Source organism: Mercenaria mercenaria, chromosome 4, assembly GCF_021730395.1.
Source record: "Mercenaria mercenaria strain notata chromosome 4, MADL_Memer_1, whole genome shotgun sequence".
NCBI classification, from domain to species: domain Eukaryota; kingdom Metazoa; phylum Mollusca; class Bivalvia; order Venerida; family Veneridae; genus Mercenaria; species Mercenaria mercenaria.
The window spans coordinates 30662895-30683698 of record NC_069364.1 but is presented as its reverse complement, the minus strand read 5'-3'; the positions used below and the strand labels follow the sequence as shown (position 1 = coordinate 30683698).

Below are 20804 nucleotides of genomic sequence, written 5' to 3'. Positions count from 1 at the left end.
GGGGGGGAAGGGAAAGAGATTGAACATGTGATTTAAATACGCAAATGTGTCCGTTATACAGAACCCTAAAATGTGGTGGCTGTTGTTTAAATCATGAACATTACTGTTTTTAAGTAGCATTTCATTTCATTTGCTCTGAGTTAATTAAGGACAAAGGTATTGTCGATATTTTTTGCTAAACAACATTTTAGTGCGTTTTGCTAAGACCAGAATGATATTGCATGTCCAGACATGTGCCTTAACCAAAACGCAATTTTAAGACTGTCTTGAAATTGTGCTATTCTATTTTGTTTCTATAATTTTTGTCGTATTTTAATTAACTTGTTTGCAACAAGCTTTAAGTGTCAAATCATTGAAATGTTCATGTTTCCCTGACAGACTGTTTGTTCCTTTTATACACATATTTTATCGGTAATTTAACAAAACGAGGACGACTTGTTTGAAAAAAAAAATGTATTGCCGAATTGTTTTACGAGATATTATGGTTGAAACTTGAAGAAACATGGCACTAAATTCCAAAATCTGCAGGGCAAAGTCGTTAAACATTGTTCAGTATTCGGTTAATTAACCGGGGAGTACTATAAATATAATATGTGGAGTTGTAAGTGTGAAACTTAATTAAAATGCAATGCTTGACACAAAACGCAAACTGTCAGGTGCAAATGATGTTTAATGATGTTTCTATCGTTTCTGGCTGCTTTTTACTCACAAATGAGTTTAGTAATTAACAGGAGCAGTACATAATAGAAGTAGCATATGGTAAGTACAGTACATGGTAGGAGAGGTACGTAGTACAAGCAGTACTTATATGAAGTAGGAGCGGTACATGATACGAACAGTGCATTGTAGGAGCTGTGCATGGTAGGAGCAATACATGGTAGTAACATTACATGATATGGACAGTACATGGTAGGAGTAGTACATGGTAAGAACAGTACATGGTATGGACAGTACATGGTAGGAACAGTACATGGTAAGGATAGTAGATGGTAGGTGCAGTCGCAGTACGTGGTAAGAACAGTACATGGTATGGACAGTACATGGTAGGTGCAGTACATGGTAAGAACAGTACATGGTAAGGATAGGAGATGGTAGGTGCAGTACATGGTAGGAGCAGTGAATGGTAAGGACAGTACAGGTGTAGTACATGGTACATGGTACCAGTGCATGGAAAGAACAGTACATGGTAGGTGCAATGCATGGACAGAACAGTACATTGTAGGTACAGTACATGGTAAAGACAGTTCATGGTAGAAGCAGTGAATGGTAAGGACAGTACAGATGCAGTACATGGTAGAAGCAGTGAATGATAAGGACAGTACATGGTAGAAGCAGTGAATGATGCGGACAGTACACGGTAGGAGCGGTAAATGAAAAGGACAATAAATGTGCAGTGCATGGTATAGACAGTACATGTTAGGTGCAGTACATGGTAAGGACAGTACATGGTACGTGCGATGAATGGAAAGGACAATACATGGTAAAAGCAGCACATGGTAGGTGCAATTCATAGTATGGACAGTACATGGTAGGTGCAGTACATGTTAGAAGCAGTGAATAGTAAAGACAGCACAGGTGCAGTACATGGTAAGGACAATATATGGTAGGTACAGTGCATGGGAAGGACGGTACATGGTAGCTGCAGTACATGTTAAGGACAGTACATGGTAGGTGCGTTGAATGGAAAGGACTGTACATGGTAAAAGCAGCACATGGTAGTAGCAGTACATGGTAAGGACAGTACATGCTAGAAGCAGTAAATGCTAAGGACAGTACAGGTGCAATACATGGTAAAGATAGTACATTGTTGGTGCAGCGCATGGTAAGGACAGTACATGGTAGGTGCAGCACATTGTTGAAGCAGTGAATGTAAAGACAGTGCAGGTGCAGTACATGGTAAGAACAGTGCGTGATAGGTGCAGTGCATAAAACGAACAGTACATGGTAGGTGCAGTACATGGTAAGGATAGTACATGGTAGGTGCAGTACATGGTAAGGACAGTGCATGGTAGAAGCAGTGAATAGTAAAGACAGTACAAGTGCAGTACATGGTAAGGACAGTACATGGTAGGTGCAGTGAATAGTAAAGACAGTACAGGTGCAGTACATGGAAGAAGCAGTGAATAGTAAAGACAGTACAGATGCAGTACATGGTAAGGACAGTACATGGTAGGTGCAGTGAATAGTAAAGACAGTACAGATGCAGTACATGGTAAGGACAGTACATGGTAGGTGCAGTGAATAGTAAAGACAGTACAGGTGCAGTACATGGAAGAAGCATTGAGGAGTAAAGACAGTACAGATGCAGTACATGGTAAGGACAGTACATGGTAGGTGCAGTGAATAGTAAAGACAGTACAGATGCAGTACATGGTAAGGGCAGTACATGGAAGAAGCATTGAATAGTAAAGACAGTACAGATGCAGTACATGGTAAGGACAGTACATGGTAGGTGCAGTAAATAGTAAAGACAGTATATGTGCGGTACATGGTAAGGACAATATATGGTAGAAGCAGTAAATACAGTAAGGATGCAGTAAATGGTAAGGACAGTACATGGTAGGTGCAGTCCACGGGTAGGAGTAGTACATGGTAGGTGAAGTACATGGCAGATGCAGTACATGGTAAGGACATTACATGGTAGGTGCAGTATATGGTAAGGACAGTACATGGTAGAAGCAGTGAATGATAAGGACAGTAATGGTGCAGTACATGGTAAGGACAGTACATGATAGGAGCCGTACATGGTAGGTGCAATACATGGTAGAAGCAGTGCATGGTAAGAACAGTACATGGCAGATGCAGGAGACGGTAAGAACAGTACGTGATAGGAGCAGTACACGGTAAGAACAGAACATGGTTGGAACGATGCATAGTAGAGGTAGAACTTGGTATGAGCAGTAAATGGTAAGAACGGTACATGAAAGAAGCAGTACATCGTAGGAGCAGTGCATGATACAAACAGTGCATATAAGGAGCTGTACATGGAAGAAGCAGTACATAGTAGAAACAGTACAATGTAGGAGCAGTATATAGTAAGGACAGTGCGTGGTAGGTGTAGTATATGTTAAGAACAGTACATGGTAGGAGAAATACATGGTACGTGCAGTACATGGTAAGAACAATACATGGTAGGAGCAGTACATGGTAAGGATAGTACATGGTAGGAGCAGTACATGGTAAGGACATTACATGGTAGGTGCAGTATATGGTAAGGACAGTACATGGTAGAAGCAGTGAATGATAAGGACAGTATTGGTGCAGTTCATGATAGGAGCCGTACATGGTAGGTGCAATACATGGTAGAAGCAGTGCATGGTAAGAACAGTACATGGCAGATGCAGGAGACGGTAAGAACAGTACGTGATAGGAGCAGTACCCGGTAAGAACAGAACATGGTTGGAACGATGCATAGTAGAGGTAGAACTTGGTATGAGCAGTAAATGGTAAGAACGGTACATGGAAGAAGCAGTACATAGTAGGAGCAGTGCATGATACAAACAGTGCATATAAGGAGCTGTACATGGAAGAAGCAGTACATAGTAGAAACAGTACAATGTAGGAGCAGTATATAGTAAGGACAGTGCGTGGTAGGTGTAGTATATGTTAAGAACAGTACATGGTAGGAGAAATACATGGTACGTGCAGTACATGGTCAGAACAATACATGGTAGGAGCAGTACATGGTAAGGATAGTACATGGTAGGAGCAGTACATGGTAAGGACAGTACATGGTATGTGCAGTGCATGAAAAGAACAGTACATGGTAGGTGCAGCACATGGTAAGAACAGTACATGGTAGGTGCAGTACATAGTAGATGCAGTACATGGTAAGAACAATACATGGTAGGAGCAGTACATGGTAAGGATAGTACATGGTAGGAGCAGTACATGGTAAGGACATTACATGGTAGGTGCAGTATATGGTAAGGACAGTACATGGTAGAAGCAGTGAATGATAAGGACAGTATTGGTGCAGTTCATGATAGGAGCCGTACATGGTAGGTGCAATACATGGTAGAAGCAGTGCATGGTAAGAACAGTACATGGCAGATGCAGGAGACGGTAAGAACAGTACGTGATAGGAGCAGTACCCGGTAAGAACAGAACATGGTTGGAACGATGCATAGTAGAGGTAGAACTTGGTATGAGCAGTAAATGGTAAGAACGGTACATGGAAGAAGCAGTACATAGTAGGAGCAGTGCATGATACAAACAGTGCATATAAGGAGCTGTACATGGAAGAAGCAGTACATAGTAGAAACAGTACAATGTAGGAGCAGTATATAGTAAGGACAGTGCGTGGTAGGTGTAGTATATGTTAAGAACAGTACATGGTAGGAGAAATACATGGTACGTGCAGTACATGGTCAGAACAATACATGGTAGGAGCAGTACATGGTAAGGATAGTACATGGTAGGAGCAGTACATGGTAAGGACAGTACATGGTATGTGCAGTGCATGAAAAGAACAGTACATGGTAGGTGCAGCACATGGTAAGAACAGTACATGGTAGGTGCAGTACATAGTAGATGCAGTACATGGTAAAACAGTAAATGGTACATATTAGGAGCAGTACACGGTAGGGGCAGTACATGGTAGAGACGGTACATGTTACAAGCAGTACACGGTAGGGGAAGTACATGGTAGAGACGGTACATGTTAGGAGCAGTACATGGTAGGGGCGGTACATGGTAGAGACGGTACATGTTTGGAGCAATACGCGGTAGGAACGGTACATGGTAGAGACGGTACATGTTTGGAGCAATACACGGTAGGAGCGGTACATGGTAGAGATGGTACATGTTAGGAGCAGTACACGGTAGGCGCGGTACATGGTAGAGTTGGTACATGGTAGGAGCAGTACACAGTAGGAGCAGTGCATGTTAGCAACAATTCTTTTTTGGTAAACTGGACCCCATTGGAAATAAGCTTTCGGGCTTAATGGGTTATCCATACAATCATAGATCATATTTATAGTACCAAAGTTTTTCTGACACAGTCTGAAAATATGCTCTTAACCATTTATTGCTCTTAAGTAGTGATACTCTTATTTATTATTCTTGTTTTAAATGCAATTTAACCAATTTAATCCGTTTATTTTAATGTCTACCTAATCTATTTTATTTGTTAAAAGTACTTTATTTTGTTATACCATGTAATATGTGATAATGTTTGTGATCTATGTAATTGCAAAATAAATAATATAATAATATAATATACATGTAATATAAACTCATGGTAGGAACAGTATACATGTTAGTAGTACAGGGTAGATGCAGAACACTTCAGTAGTTCAATGTTGCAGCAGTAAGCAGTACATGGTAGGAGCAGTTCAATGTTGAAGCAATACATGATTGAAAATGTACACGTTAGGAGAAATACACATAAGGAGCAGTAAGTAGTCAAAGCTGTATATAAAGCAGAAAGAGGGAATTGTATGAATAATACATTGTAGGGAAAATACAGTGTAAGGGCAGTACGTTACAGGGCAGGAAGATTACATTATTAGTATTCGGTTAGAGCAGTGCAATTTGAAAAATCATTTTCTGCAGAATGACAATGTCAATAACAGAACAGGAAAAATAAAAGTAACAATATTCTGTTAATAAAAAAAAAAGTTTTAATCGCTAACAAAATTGCATATGATGCATATTCGAATAAACTATATACATAAGTTTCAAGTAAGTTGTAAACTTAATTGACCATGGTTCTTCATTATTGATAGGCTACACCTAAATTTTTCAAAACAAATAGGAGAAACTGTGCACAATGTAAGAGACTGAAGTGCGAGAACTGTAACTGCAGAAAAAAGTATCTGGACATAAAAGCCCGAAAACATGGTTATGACTATTTGAGCCGCGTCATGAGAAAGTCAACATTTGCGACCAGCATGGATCCAGACCATCCGCGCAGTCTGGTCAGGATCCATTCTGTTCGCTTTCAAAGTATTACAATTAAAGAAACCGTTAGCGAACAGCATGGATCCTGACCAGACTGCGCGGATGCGCAGGCTGGTCTGGATCCATGCTGGTCGCAAACGCACCATGTTGGTTTTCTCATGGCGCGGCTCATTTTGTGTTGTTGATGATAGTACCAAATATCGTTTCATTTGGACGTGAATTTTGGGAGCAGTTAATTCAAAAAGGTACAAATATAGCTGTAAAATTTCAAAGCTAGGAAAAAAAAGGGCCATGCATCCAAAATGATAATCTGACATGAAAGATATGGTAAAAGAAATACATGTTGTGTTTTAAGTATATAATACGAGAAAAGGTTGTATTTCCAAGCACGACGACCTCTCTGTAAAGGCTGTCCTACTTGCTGCGACCAATGTTTCTCTTATTATGAAGATAAAAAAAACAAGAGTTGTCGCAGGACAGCAAAGCTCGACTATTCAACAGCCTTGTCAATTGAATGAATATTAAAGTCCAAAAAGGGGCATAATTTTGTAAAATTGCAAAACAGAGTTATGAACTCTGTAGAGTGCATTTCAGCTCATGACAATGAACAATTGTATGAAGTTTCAATCCATTCTCATTAGTGGGTACAGAGATACCAGCTTACATACAAAAACTTAACCAAAAAACTGCTAAGTCAAAAAGGCGCATAATTTTGTTAAAATGCAAAGTAAAGTTATGGAACCTGTGCACTGCCTGTCAGATCATCACAGTGAACACGTATGTGAAGTTTCAATCCATTCCCATTAGTGGGTACTGAAATACAAGCTTACATACAAAAATTTAATCAAAAACTGCTAAGTCGAAAAAGGGGCATAATTTTGTAAAATTGCAAAATAGAGTTATGGAACCTGTGCACTGCATATCAGATCATCACAGTGAACAAGTATGTGAAGTTTCAATCCATTCTAATCAGTTGATACTGAAATACCAGCATTTAAAACCTTAACCAACAACTTCTAAGTTGAACAAGAGCTGTTGGAGGACAGCAACGCTCGACTATTCAACAGCCTTGTCAACTGAATGAATACGAAAGTCGAAAAAGGGGCATAAGTTTGTACAAATGCGAAATAGGGTTATAAAACCTGCACAGTGATTATCAGCTCATGACGGTGGACAAGTGTTCAATCCATTCCCATTAGTGGTTACTGAGATACCAGATTACATACAAAACCTTAACCAAAACTTACTAAGTCAAAAAAGGGGCATAGTTCTGTAAAAATGTAAAGTAAAGTAACTGTTATGGTACGTGACACTGCATGTCAGATCATAACAGTGAACAAGTGTGGGGAGTTTCAATCCATTCCCATGAATGGGTACTGAGATACCAGCTTACATATAAAAAAATAACCAAAATAGCTAAGTTGAAAAAGAGTATAATTCTGTAAAAATGCAAAGTAGAGTTATTGAACCTATGCACTACATGTCATATCATGACAGTGAACAAATCCATTCCCATTAGTGGATACTGAGATACCAGCTTACATACAAAAACTTAACCAAAAACTGGTAAGTCGAAAAAGGGGCATAATTTTGAAAAATGCAAAGTAGAGTTATAGGGCCTGCTTAGTGCATGTCAGATAATGACAGTGAACAAGTGTGTGAAGTTTCGATCCATTCCCGTTAGTGGGTACTGAGATACCAGCTTATATACAACACCTTAACCAAAAATTTCTAAGTCGCAAAAGGGACATAATTTTGTAAAAATACAAAATAGAGTTATGGAACCTTTGCAGTGTAAGTCAGTTTATCACAGTGAATAAGTGTGTGAAGTTTAAATCCATTCCCACAAGTGGTTACTGAGATACCAGCTTACAAACAAAACTTAACCAAATCGGGACGCGGACGCGGACGCCGACGCACGGGTGAGTCCAATAGCTCTACCTATTCTTCGAAAAGTCAAGCTAAAAGGGGGCAAAATTTTGTTAAAAAAAACCCAACAAAATAAAGTTATGGAACCTGTAGAATGTAAGTCAGTTTATCACAGTGAATAAGTGTGTGAAGTTTCAATCCATTCCCACAAATGGTTACTGTGATACCAGCTTACCAACTTAACCAAATCGGGACGCGGACGCAGACGCAGACGCAGACGCCGAAGCATGGGTGAGTCCAATAGCTCTACCCATTCTTTAAACAGTCGAGCTAAAAATGAATGGAACTGACAAAGAACAATACCGCTAATAGTGCTAAACTGTAACATTTACGAGCATTGAAGACAGAACAAATCAAAACAGATAAAAAACAAATCAAATCAGATCAAAACAAATCAAAACAAATAAAAAAAACTAAATGAAACTTCTAACGCTCACTCGATGTATTTGCAAAAAATTCTTCCGTATTACAGAAAATACATTTCCGAAATTTTACACATGCTTAGAACAGTAAGTTTTGAATAATATATTCAATTTTCAATGAAATTGAAAAAAGGCTGTGTTTTCTTTTCATTCATTTTCACAATCTAATTTCAAAAATTGAAAAAAAATCAGATAAATGTCTATAATAAACGAACAAATGAATTTAATTCATGGCAAAAGCAAACTGACTTTTTTATCCTGACATATCTTAGAAAATAATTAAATATAATTTAATATTTGATCATATATCAGGAATAATTCAATATCTACTACTCATTTTCCTTTAATGACGCATAATGCCTTTCACTAAAATGCGGCAGCGACATTTTCCGTTATGAACATAAAATATAAGTTTTTTTGACAATACTATTTCCATTACTTGTTTTCTCTAGTAATTGTCAAAAATTTGAATATTGAAGTTTTATTGAATCTGTTGTTTTTGATTACATCCCTTTAAGGCCCTACATGTAAAAGTTCATGTGCAGTATTAAAAGTAGCGCTTTTCTAACCATGTAAGTAAGCAAAACATCTATTTGAATAGCAGTGTCATCTGTTTTTATTTTAACATATACTTTTTAGCCCTGTGGAACTTTACTTATATTTTCAGATGTACTTTTTGTGAAATGTCAAAAATCGGTAGCAGTCTTAAAATGATCAAAATGATATTATAGCATAATTCGATTTTGTTGAAATTTCAGTGCGATATTTATAACATATTTTTCTAAACGTATGATAAGTTTCACAAATGTGCTATTTGTAGTATGAAAGATATTGCAAAAATATACGTAGGTGTAGCGTTAGAAATTTAGATTAATATACTAGTAAAGAAATGATAACTAGCAATAGCTTTGAAAAGCTACAAAAAACACGTGGAATATATCGTCACTTTTTAAGTGTAACAGCTTAGTTTCAATAACTACAAGTTTCTTCCTAAATGCATGTGCAAACATGACTTGTACAATTATTTCGAAGCAAAAGTGCAAAGTCCAATCATAAAACAATATAATGCTACTTCATACATAGAAATTCCGTTCTGCTTGGAACTTGAAACACTTGAAACAGACATCGTGTTCATCATATTGAAAACACGTTCATCATTCGCAAATCTTGAAGGATTTGTCGAATCTCTTACATCCGTAGGCATTTTACATTGGCCGTTTTCAAGAAAGTCCCTGATATTATAATATGTTTTTTTAAATTTTGACACATTATTGAGCCTTCTACACAGCTCACATATGCTCTGTTTATGGCCATACTCATACTTTTCTTCATAACGATCTTTGCTTCGCAATAACTCAATGTATCTTTCCTTGTCACTTCCGAGCTTTAAAAGGTATTCAGCCAAATGCGACACATTTGGAAAGTGAGCAGTGTTTATGTAAGTTTTGGTCGGTAGCAGACGATCGTAGTCGGCACCACCTCGGACTACGACAATCAAGTTGTAGTCGTAATATACGAAAAACTTTTCTGTGATGTAATCATTGCATAATGAGTTCTCAAATCCAAGGTAAAATTTATATTTTGGTATTATCTGTTCTAAGGTTTCCTTATCTATGCGGTTGTGAGGCCCACAGCGTCCGTAAATGTCGACATCTACACCGTGCTTCATAAGTTCTTTAACATACAAGTCACGTGCACTTTGCACGCGGCAGTTACTTACAACCCAAAGCGCGGTTTTTGTTTTAGATTCATAGATAGATTCGTAGTCCAAAATTCTCGGGACAGTCCTCGTTTTTAGGTATCCGTACGGATGAGGCATATCTGAATCGAGTCGGTAAGATATGGACCAATTCATTGTGTTATGCCACGCAGAAGATTTATAGTCGCCGTAGATGTGATGTATTGGCGTTTCCCCACATTTGAATATCCATGCCTGATTTGGACTTCTTTCCGTCGTATCAATTGGGGGTTTAGTGCCCATACCACTGGCACATATCTCAAACAATAACGCATCTGCTGTGTGGAGGTGCGATTTATTGCTTGTAATCCAGCAGTTATTATATTCACATGTTTTATACTTTTCATTTGTTGATATCTCGTTCTCGAAGCTTTGTTTGTTGAATAAAAGAATCACCTTCCTTTTTTCTTTTTCTCCAAATTTCTTTATCGGTGTGTCGAATTGCTCTTTTGGATCCAAGAGACTGTGCATCGTAAAATCTTCAAGTTCATTTCTCCGTAGTGACCTTTCCGGGAGAAATTCTTCATTTGGGTATTTACTAGGCTTGCTGAATTGGGGAACACTTTCTTTCTTCTGCAAACCATCCCGATGTATTATTTTAGTGACGGTGGTCGTAGGAGGAAATAAAATAGTCTTGAATAGTGCAAATATTGTTATTCCAAAGACTAACCTAAACATAACCACTGAACAAGTTTTCAAAGAAAATTTACGTCTCATTCTAATCACTGAACAAATTCACTTTACACCATATATTTATCCAGTAAAGTGCACAAGTGGATTGAGGTGTATTGATAATCACTGAAGTGCAATGTGCACGAGGTTGTCGTGTTAAAAAGCACTTACAGTTGCGTTTCGTAATTGTTATGCCGCATATATACATAAATTCCAACTACATCAAAAAACACCCGACCAATTGTACCTATAAGTCACCTTAGTATTGAATTCCACATAAGTTGTAAACAATACTGAAAAGTAAAATATGACTGAGATTTGAAAATAAATTTACTCTATTATCCACTCTGGTATCGAACGGGTAGTAATGTCTGTTACCAAGAGCCCACAGATTTTTATTGCAATAATTGATGGAAAGACAGTTTATACATTTTTGGAAAGAACATTTCATATCCTCCATGAAAACCCATTAGCTGTGCGAACGTGTATCTATATTTCTTGTTCAGATATGTTTGTGATATGGGTGGTTACACTCGCTTCTAAAATATCAGGGGGTAGGGTAAAGTTTAGACTTTTCACTGTTTGATTACAGTAGCTGTCTGATTCTCAGTAAATGTATATAATATAACACAATGTAAGCGATAAAGAGTTCCCCAAAACGGAGTGAAGGTCAAACCTGGCTTTTAAGGTCAAAGGTCAAATGTGTGTAAAAAAAACATACAATAATTGACTTATTTGATATGTTTTATTGTTCAAAAAAAGTTTGTTATCATAAGTCACTGATATTTATGTAATGCTTCTATATCGGACAAAGTCAGCAATGCAGATCTTATCGCAAAAAAGCCAAGGTCAAACCTGATGTGAAAGGTCAAATGTAATGTTTGTGTGAAAAGTTGCAAAAATACATCTTTTTTTCGTAAATACTTTTTGTATTTAAAAGTATTGATTATTGTTCATTTTAAATTTTAATCTATTTATGTCAGACAATCTAATTGGTGGAGACATCATTAAAAATAAGACAACGTCAAACCTGATACTAAAGGTCAAAGGTCATTTTCATGTAAAAAAAAAAAAAAAAAACCAACCTGTTTCGGTTATGTTAAAATTATGAATATGTTTTCATGACCTTCAATTAGACGGATTTTTATGTTTAAACCGTCGGCCGACAGAAACAGTATTTGCTCACATATCATTATATTCATACAAAAAGTATTTAGAAATTATGGAGCTGAGAAACCGTCTTCCGGGATAAAATAGAAAAAAATGCATTCTATTACATATTTTTGTTATATATTTATATGTTTGCTTATCCCTCTATTAGAATGCTGCATTTTAGACTGTCCTAAATTTGGATGGATGTGCAGGATTCTATTCGAAGTAATACGGTGGTTAAATAATAACAAAACGCAAGTGTATATATGATTGTATATGCTCTTGTCGAATTGCAACAGTTTACACATTAAAACCCGTTCATGTAATCAGTGCTAGTCACGTGATCTGTTTGCATGTGTTTATTTAATCAAAGTAATGAAAGTTCAGAAAGGCTGATACAACACTGAAACATGGGTTTTCCATAAAAATTTTGGTTTTATCGATGGCATAAAAATAAGGATTGAACTCTCGACCCCGGCGCGATCCGTAGACCAATGCCATTGTTTAGAATACTTTTTAAAAGACTATAATTGCCATACTTTGACACTTGTAACATTACTCAAAAAGGGAAAGAAGTACTGCAAAGCAATACGAAGTCATCTCCTGTTTGGGACACTGAAAACAAACAAAAAAAGTTATTTAAAATAACATGGAAGACAATGTAATGAATTAAAATTTAAACGAAGGAAAGTTTAAAGAATGTAATAAAATTAAGTATCATTTTATAAGTAAACCCTCGTTTTTTTTTGCTGTTGAATTTGAAGATATTGCACAGTTTAGAATGTGCTGTTTTCACAGAAAATACCAATGTAAATAAAATTTCATGTAACGAGAGTAGTATTCTAACATTATTGAATAAAGCTTCAAGAAACTCTCTGCGTTTACTCATGATTTTAAGATATTTTAAAATTATCTTATGCCCTGGTTAAGAGTTCCCTCTTTGTTTCTTTGTGTCATAAAAGGGATTTGTTAGCCTCCCGATCTACCTTTGAATTGATCATGATAGCTATGTGGAAGAGCGTCCGCTTCGAGTGCAGGAAGTTGTGGGTTCGACCCCGGCAGGCCGCGTCATACCAAAATACATGAAAAATGGTACTAGCTCCCTTGCTAGGCGATCAGCGTTTAAAGGGAAACTGGTTTCTCTACCACACGTCTGTGGCAGTGGGTTCTACCAGGAACTATGTGTTGAGAGTGAGTAATATTAGTTGTAGGACATTCCTAACAATCGACATAAAATAGATTGGATATATAAATTAACAATAAAACATTGAGCTGATTGAAAATGTCTGACATTCCCAGACGTGTTTATGTATCACTTATACACGTGCTCAGTTCGTAAACATGAAAATATCAAAGTATTAGGTTAAACAGAAAACAAAGATACTTACATAATATCAAGAGCAATCAAACCGTCATATTGTCTAACCAATTAAGGATCGAGGAACCAGAAATTTTAGGTAAGTAATTTTACTTTAAAAAATCATAATATCGGAGAAAGTATGATTTAAGTAATATAAATTAACAGCTACATTTACATGCACTATTTTGATTGATATTCTTAACCGTAAATAATACAGGCACAAAAACTTCAAGTTGATTGAAGCTGATTTTTAAAGCAAATGTTTAAAACATGCTTAAATTGTAATAAAACATGTTCTATGATCAATTAATCATTATCTATGCTCATTCTAAAGGAAATCTGGCGAGCAGTTGAAAGTGGGTGTTAAGGGGCGGGGTGGGGAGGGGGGCTAATCCAAAGTGTCGGTGAACTTCATTATATGTATATAGCTATTTTGAAGGTCTGCCTTTTGTCCTTATCAAGTCACATGAGAGTTAATTTTATTAGAAAATTTTGAAGAACTTCGTTCAGGCGGTTGCTTTTATTTACATTAACTTATGTTTAAAACGATATATTTCTTAATAAGATAGATCTTCTATAATAAATGGAACAAATTTGTGTGTGTGTGTTCTTTTTTTTTTTTTTAATTCTAAAAATATACTAGACTCTAAAATTGAATTTGTACATGATAGATTTATCATTTAGAATTATTCAAGACATTCAATGATTTCAAACACTGGGATAGAAGCGATCTCAAATTGGGGGAGGGGCGGGGGATACAAGTATTTTTCCTCAAATTGTTTTGAGCACGTACCCACCCCAAACCCTCCCGAAAAAAAAACAACAACAGAAAGACGTTCTTCCCCTTATTGACCGTAGAAATCACACCAAAGCCTGATCAGTGTATATACATGCTCTTTAAAATTGGCTTTTCTGGCTTTATCTACTGTTATCACTAAGAAAAATCTTTTTTTGCGGGGTGGGGTGGGGGGGGGGGGGCAAAAATTGGCGCGGGGGTGGGGGGGGGGGCAAAAACATGCGCCACCAACCTCAAAATTTGTTGTTGGGCCCGTCCCCCCGTCCCCTCCCCCTGCTCCTTCGCCTATGCATAGCAGCAATATATTTTGCTGCATGTAAATGCTGGTGCGCAACATGCGAGTGAGATATAGATCAAATATATTATGCGTTGTTACTGTAGTAATTACCCGCCGCCAGGAGGCGGTGGGTTTATTGCTATGCTAAAAAAATTTTGTGGGACATGGAGCAAGTCTCGTGACAGGTTTTCGATACTGTACAGATTTTTTTATTCGTACATGTGTGATACACTAATACTTTATTTAAATGATAAAATATTATATTTATGTATATATATATTATCATTTTTTTAAAAATAAGAAAAAAACTTGGGTCACGTGACACGTTTCGACCATCTTCGTAACACACCGTATGTTCAATCTGAATACCTCGGCCTTTAAATAACATTAGGTTGCCATCCGGTCGGAGTGCTCAGGAACCTAAAGGGCGTTTAATTACACTGGACGATTTTCAAATGTTGTTGGTTTTATCGATGGCAAATTAATTCTTAGTTACTCAAGGACTAGCCACATCATAGGATGCCATTTGGCCAAACTGTTGAGTGACCTAAAGGGCGTTTATAAAGCAAAGTGGACGATTTCCAAATGTTGTTGGTTTTATGGATGGTACCTTAATACCTACTCAAGGACCAACTGACCCAGATGAGTCAAGCTAGACATCTTCAAAATAGGATACCATGCCATCAATTTACAGAGGGTCTTTTATGCAGATATAAGGTAACTACCTTAAAAAACATTTTAAAGTTTTTCAATCTCATTTTGTCGCTATTTAATTTTCACATAAAATATTGAAATTTTGAAATACTAGTACTCAGCTGAAAGATATTCTGAGGTTTTCTTTCAGGCAAGATGTGCACGAGTTATTTATATAAGTGTGCTCAGTTGATTAACTTTTAGCCTGCTGGTGGCAAATGAGTTAGCCTTTGCAACCAGTGCAGACCAAGATCAGCCTGCACATCCATGCAGACTGATCATGGTCTGCACTGTTCGCTATTCAGTCAGTAAATTTGAGTGAACACCCCTTCGAATAATAAATGGTATTGCCCAAATTGAATGATGGACCAGTCCATTTTAGAAATTTAGCAGGGTAAAGGTTAAGTGATACATAAACAGACTATTTGATCGAATAAGAGTCCCCATATGCGAAATTGAAAGGCTGTGTGACAAAAGGTGCTGTCAATATTATATCGAGCAAACTCAAATTATCTCTATATAATGAGAAACATTAGAAATGAAATAACCAACCCTTTAGTGACAGTATAAACGACTGTAACCCCCCCCCCCCCCCCCCCCCCACACACACACACTCTCTCTCTCTCTCTCTCTCTCTCTTCCTGTTGCGACCGATCAAAACAATAAACAGACAGGCCGAAGGTAAGAAATCGTCTTTAAATTAATTGTCTTGCTTTACACGGTATGTGTATTTAAGTTTAACGATAAGTCTAACATAAATATGTGTATTTGGTGATATAATAGATGAAACGGACTTGTAAGTAATCTTTACGAAATGATGACAAAATGTTTACTGATCACACTCATTGCATGAAAATTCACTCGACCAAGTCACGAAACTGATGAATAACACGTCAAATTGATTTGCAATCCAATTCTGAAATAAGCATGCATACTCCACAAATATATGTAAATAAGATGTTGCATATCTGTTGCGTTTTTGAAAGAAATTACTTTTTATCTAGTCGGTAAAAAACATTCACTGTATGCCGACTTGCCAATTTTGATATTTGATCTGAACTCGTATTTGCGACTGACACTGTATTCCATTTTGCGACTACAGTAGGCTATTTATGTCCTATAAAGGCGTAAATAAAATAATAAAAAAAAAAAAAACATACCAAATTGTCTCTATTGATCAGTCGTCATGTATGTAATGTCATTTAATGTCAAACCCCTCGTGCTATGCATGTACTTATCCGTTTAGGGCGGGGTGAAGAATGCTTCAGAATCGTTTGCATGCAAGTATTCCGTGTTGGTTTTACAGACATATGCTATCATAAAATACGGAATTAGAAACTGAAAGTATACACAGGGTCCCTACTATGTCATGCAAGAAATTAACCGTCTGTCGATTCCCTATTGAAGTCACGCGAAGAAATGTTACCTGACGACTCCAAATGTCGATGAGATGAGACAGGAGGGGACTATTGGTTGACCCCCGTCCGTCTGTCCGGGCCAACGTCATGGTGTCTATGAGCTTCATTCCGTCCATGTTTTAAAAACTAGCTCAAAAGTCAAGGTCACAATTGGAGGTTAGAAGTCAATAGCGGGTTTTCATGTCCGGTCCAGTACTCTATCATCCATCAAGGGATAATAATATTACTTGTCATAAATATTCCCCATTTAATAATATATAATAAAAAAAATAATAATAGACCCTGTTATACCTTTTAAGAGTCACATTAAAGAGAAAAGGAAAAGAATAAGACGGACATTAACTACATATTACCGATGTTTGTGTTTAAAGTTTGAGAGGGGTAGGTGTAATAGTACTCAAGCAATTGCACGACCAAATTTATGAGGACACACATACAAACAGACCGAACAGACAGACCGCATGGTGACTCCTATATACCACCCTCCTTCAAACTTCGTTTGCAGGTTATAATTATGAAGAAATACTACAGGAGTTGGGGAAAAGCCGCCGATACTTTATAAATAAGTCAGTTGCTAACAGGCATACAGTCTCTTTTACTAAAGTCGCAAACATTTGTACAGTACTCAAGCAAACTTGCATACAGTCAGGAAATCACACCGAATCTTCTTTCATTGACGATTAAAAACAAATTGGAGATTTTAGCAATGATTTTATTTTATTTTACCAAACTAGTATTGTTTCTTTATCCATGAAACAGCGGGATTTACATGTAGATCATTCTTCAAGCAAGAAATATGCACTTTTGACGCCGACAATGTACAATTTCTGGACAAAATCAGTGATCAATCAGTTTTTTTTTTTGCTATAATTTTACCTGTAATCAGACTTACACATTATATACAGAAACTAATCATGTTCAGCTTCCAATATACATACCATCAAAGCATATCTGTTTTTCAACTTTTAGCTGTCAGTTTATTGTTTTGATCGGTCGCAAGAGAAAGGGGGTGGGGGGCGGGAAGGGGGGGGGGGGGAATACAGTCGTTTATAGGGTGTGATAACTGTATGACATTTTATAGCAATTTTCAGGTGTTCTCATACTTGCCATGCAAAGGTCAGTTTTAGCCAAAAACATGAAAGGCTGCTCACCTGTGTTGCCAAACAGGCAGGAAATAATTTATTTTAACTAAACAGATCAGTGAAATATCAGAAATACTGTTTCTACATTTATTGAAAGGATTTCAAATTCTTCATCCATTATTCAACCTGTATTATATCCCCTTTAATAGAAACTAACAGTAAAACAAAAATCTTGCAGTAGAAATATCAGCGGTACTTTAAAAAGCGTTACATTTCAAATGGCTCTTTAATTTTAGACAACCTTTATTTCTGGGCAAGAAAGTTAAAAGGTTACGTGTATCATCATAAAATAAAAGACAAATAAAAAAACAAAAAACAAAAAAAAAAAAACTATGTCATCGACGTTAGTCTGGAGATATGCGCCATGTCACTTGGTTGTCTTTTTATCTACTGGAGATCCGCGCTGTCACTTGGCTATCTTGTTTATTGCCTGGAAAACGCAAAATATCACTTGGCTATCTTGTTTATCTTCTGGAGATCCGCGCAGTCACTTGGCTATCTTGTTTATCTTCTGGAGATCCGCACTGTCACTTGGTTAACTTGTTTATCTTCTGGAGTCCCATGCAGTCACTTGGCTATCTTGTTTATCGCCTAGAAAACGCAAAATGTCACATGGCTATCTTGTTTATCGTCTGCAGGTCAGTGCAATGTCACTTGACTGTCTTGTTTATTGACTGGAGGTCAGCACAATGTCACTTGGCTGGCTTGTTTATCGTCTGCAGGTCAGCACAATGTCATTTAGCTATCTCGATTGTCGTCTGGAGATCCACACAATATCATTTGGGTATCTTGATTATCGTTTGGAGTTCCGAACAATATCATTTGACAATCTTGTTTATCGTCTGAAGATCCGTACAATGTCACTTGGCTATCTTGTTTGTCGTCTGGAGGTCCGCGCATTGTCACTTGGCTATCTTGTTTATCGTCTGGAGACATGCACAGTGTCATTTGGCTATCTTGTTTATCGTCTTGAGAACCACACAATGTCACTTGGCTATCTTGTTTATCGTCTGGAGATCCGTACAATGTCACTTGACAATCTTGTTTATCGTCTGGAGAAACGTAAATGTCACTTGGCTATCTTGTTTATCGTCTTGAAACACTCACAATGCCACTTGTCGATCTTATTTATCGTCTGCAGATCCGCGCAATGTCACTTTGCTATCTTGTTTGTCGTCTGGAGACATGCGTAGTGTCATTTGGCTATTTCTTTATCGTCTTGTGAACAGCACAATATCACTTGGCTATCTCGTTTATCGTCTGGAGATCCGCACAAAGTCCCTTGGCTGTCTTGTGTAACAATATTCAAGGAACTCGAAACATACGTTGTTTTTGTATCAAATGTTTTAACATCTTGCGTTTACGAGTTTTGACATTGTATTTTTTTTGGATTGAAATTCATTCAGATTCACCAACGTTGCGGTAAGATGGCCTGGCTACACATGATGCTTTCGTAGGCCTACTAGCTAATTCACCACTCCAGTACTTGACGTAAATCCCCCAGTTACAGCACTTCATTGATGCCCACATCTCTGCCAGAAATGTGCTGGTCGTTCATTTGGGTCGTTAAAACAAGGTTTAGGTTTGTACATGTATTTTATTTTTTTTTTTGTTACAAATCAGATTCAGTCCTGAATTACCTGCATGAATTTACTCGGACATAATATCAAAATGTACAGGTAGACAAACATATTTAACTTATCTATTTAAAACTCTTTTGTATATGTAGGTAGAGCGAGCTGGTACACACAATGTCTTTCAATAGTATTTGTCCGTATTGACCTGACACTCATGAATATTCCGTGTGTTTCCGTAAATTAATTTTCGGTTTCCGAACTGTATTACTATTGAAAACCAATAAATTAACCAGTGAAAGCGTTCAGGTACCAATCTCGAGGTTGTGGGTTCGAGTCCTCTGATTCTCCGTATCATTTTTTACTTCATCTATCAACTTAACAGACGGGAGACTTGACACATTTATCATGATTTATCGTTCATTTATTGAAAGAAATACTCTACTATTCAAAATACCTCTACGTACCTGTCCGTAATCTGTTTTATAAAATGTCGACTTAAATCTTCAGGGCTGGACAAGTGTTCGTTCAATCAACGGACTTTTCAAGGAATTGGTGTCAGTTCACGAGAAAAATTAGATGTTTCATAAAATTTTCAGAATAAAAGTAATATTGATATAATTACATTACCTTAATTAAAAAAATATGGTTTGAACTAAATTCGAACCCATGGTAACGTGCATAGAAGTCGGAGAGCTTACCACTACGCAACCGTGCCATTAGTTAACTATATGGATTGTATTAATTAATTGAGATATTTTACTGATACAAATGTTCACTCGGTGAAATATATTTCGATCTTACACTAAAACAAACAAATATCCTCTATATCTCAGTGACTTTGGCCTCAAAGTGTGACAATGTCCTTGGACCAAGTGGCATAGGTTGTGCGCTTTGTACATCGTCTGTATGTATCATGAGGTTAACAGTTGATAACAGCTCTTGAACATCTTCCAGTGATTAAGAAGATGTGGAGCTTTCAAACAAATTTCTTAAAAAAATTTTCTGTTCAGTACATATATCATTAGAATTTTGGCTAGGGTCTTGACAGGACGAAACTACGAAAGGGCGAAAATGCAATGGAATGTCTTGCCGTGTCCGCGGATTTTTGGTGCTCTAAATCTGCTCTGTTTTGTGGTTTTCGCTCCGGAAACGCAACGACGTGATTAATCGGCAGTTCGGCAGAGCAATAAATAAAACATCAAGTTCCCCACCCTGCACATAATATCATCGTTATGGCCATTAACTATGCATATCAGACCACTGGCACCAGAACAGAAAGAAAATGCCTCTGTACATGTTATACCTTACCCATAGGTATTCTATAAGAACCATGGTCATGAACGGGAAAATATACTAACCCGTTTCAATCGTAAATTTCTCAACTTAAACGCACAGTTCGGTGAATGGGTACCTAGTATATTGAACAAGCGATAATTTATCTTCCATCGTGCACCAGTCACATTGTCTCAATATTCCGTATTGCTGAGATTATCAACATATTTTATGCTTTCGTCAGCGTTACAGAAATACCTTGCTTGACCTTTTTACAATAAAACTCGAAATGATGAATGAAATTCATCTTGTATATGATCTTTAATTTGAAATCGTATATTGTTCTGCATCTGTTCTGTTTATTTTATTCATTTTGCACATTTATGCCGCATTTTCACATTTTAGCGAACACGTGTAGTAAAATGATGATTGACATACATTTTCACATTAGC

General features: G+C 37.0%; 1 protein-coding gene across 1 annotated transcript; it reads right to left on the bottom strand.

Annotated features, from left to right (window-relative positions):
* Positions 1-8867: 8867 nt before the first annotated feature.
* On the bottom strand, positions 8868-10802 carry LOC123553329 (alpha-(1,3)-fucosyltransferase fut-5-like). Its single transcript, XM_045343067.2, has one exon. It carries the CDS (start codon positions 10708-10710, stop codon positions 9277-9279), a length of 1434 nt encoding a protein of 477 aa, XP_045199002.2. The 5' UTR covers positions 10711-10802; the 3' UTR covers positions 8868-9276.
* Positions 10803-20804: the final 10002 nt, after the last annotated feature.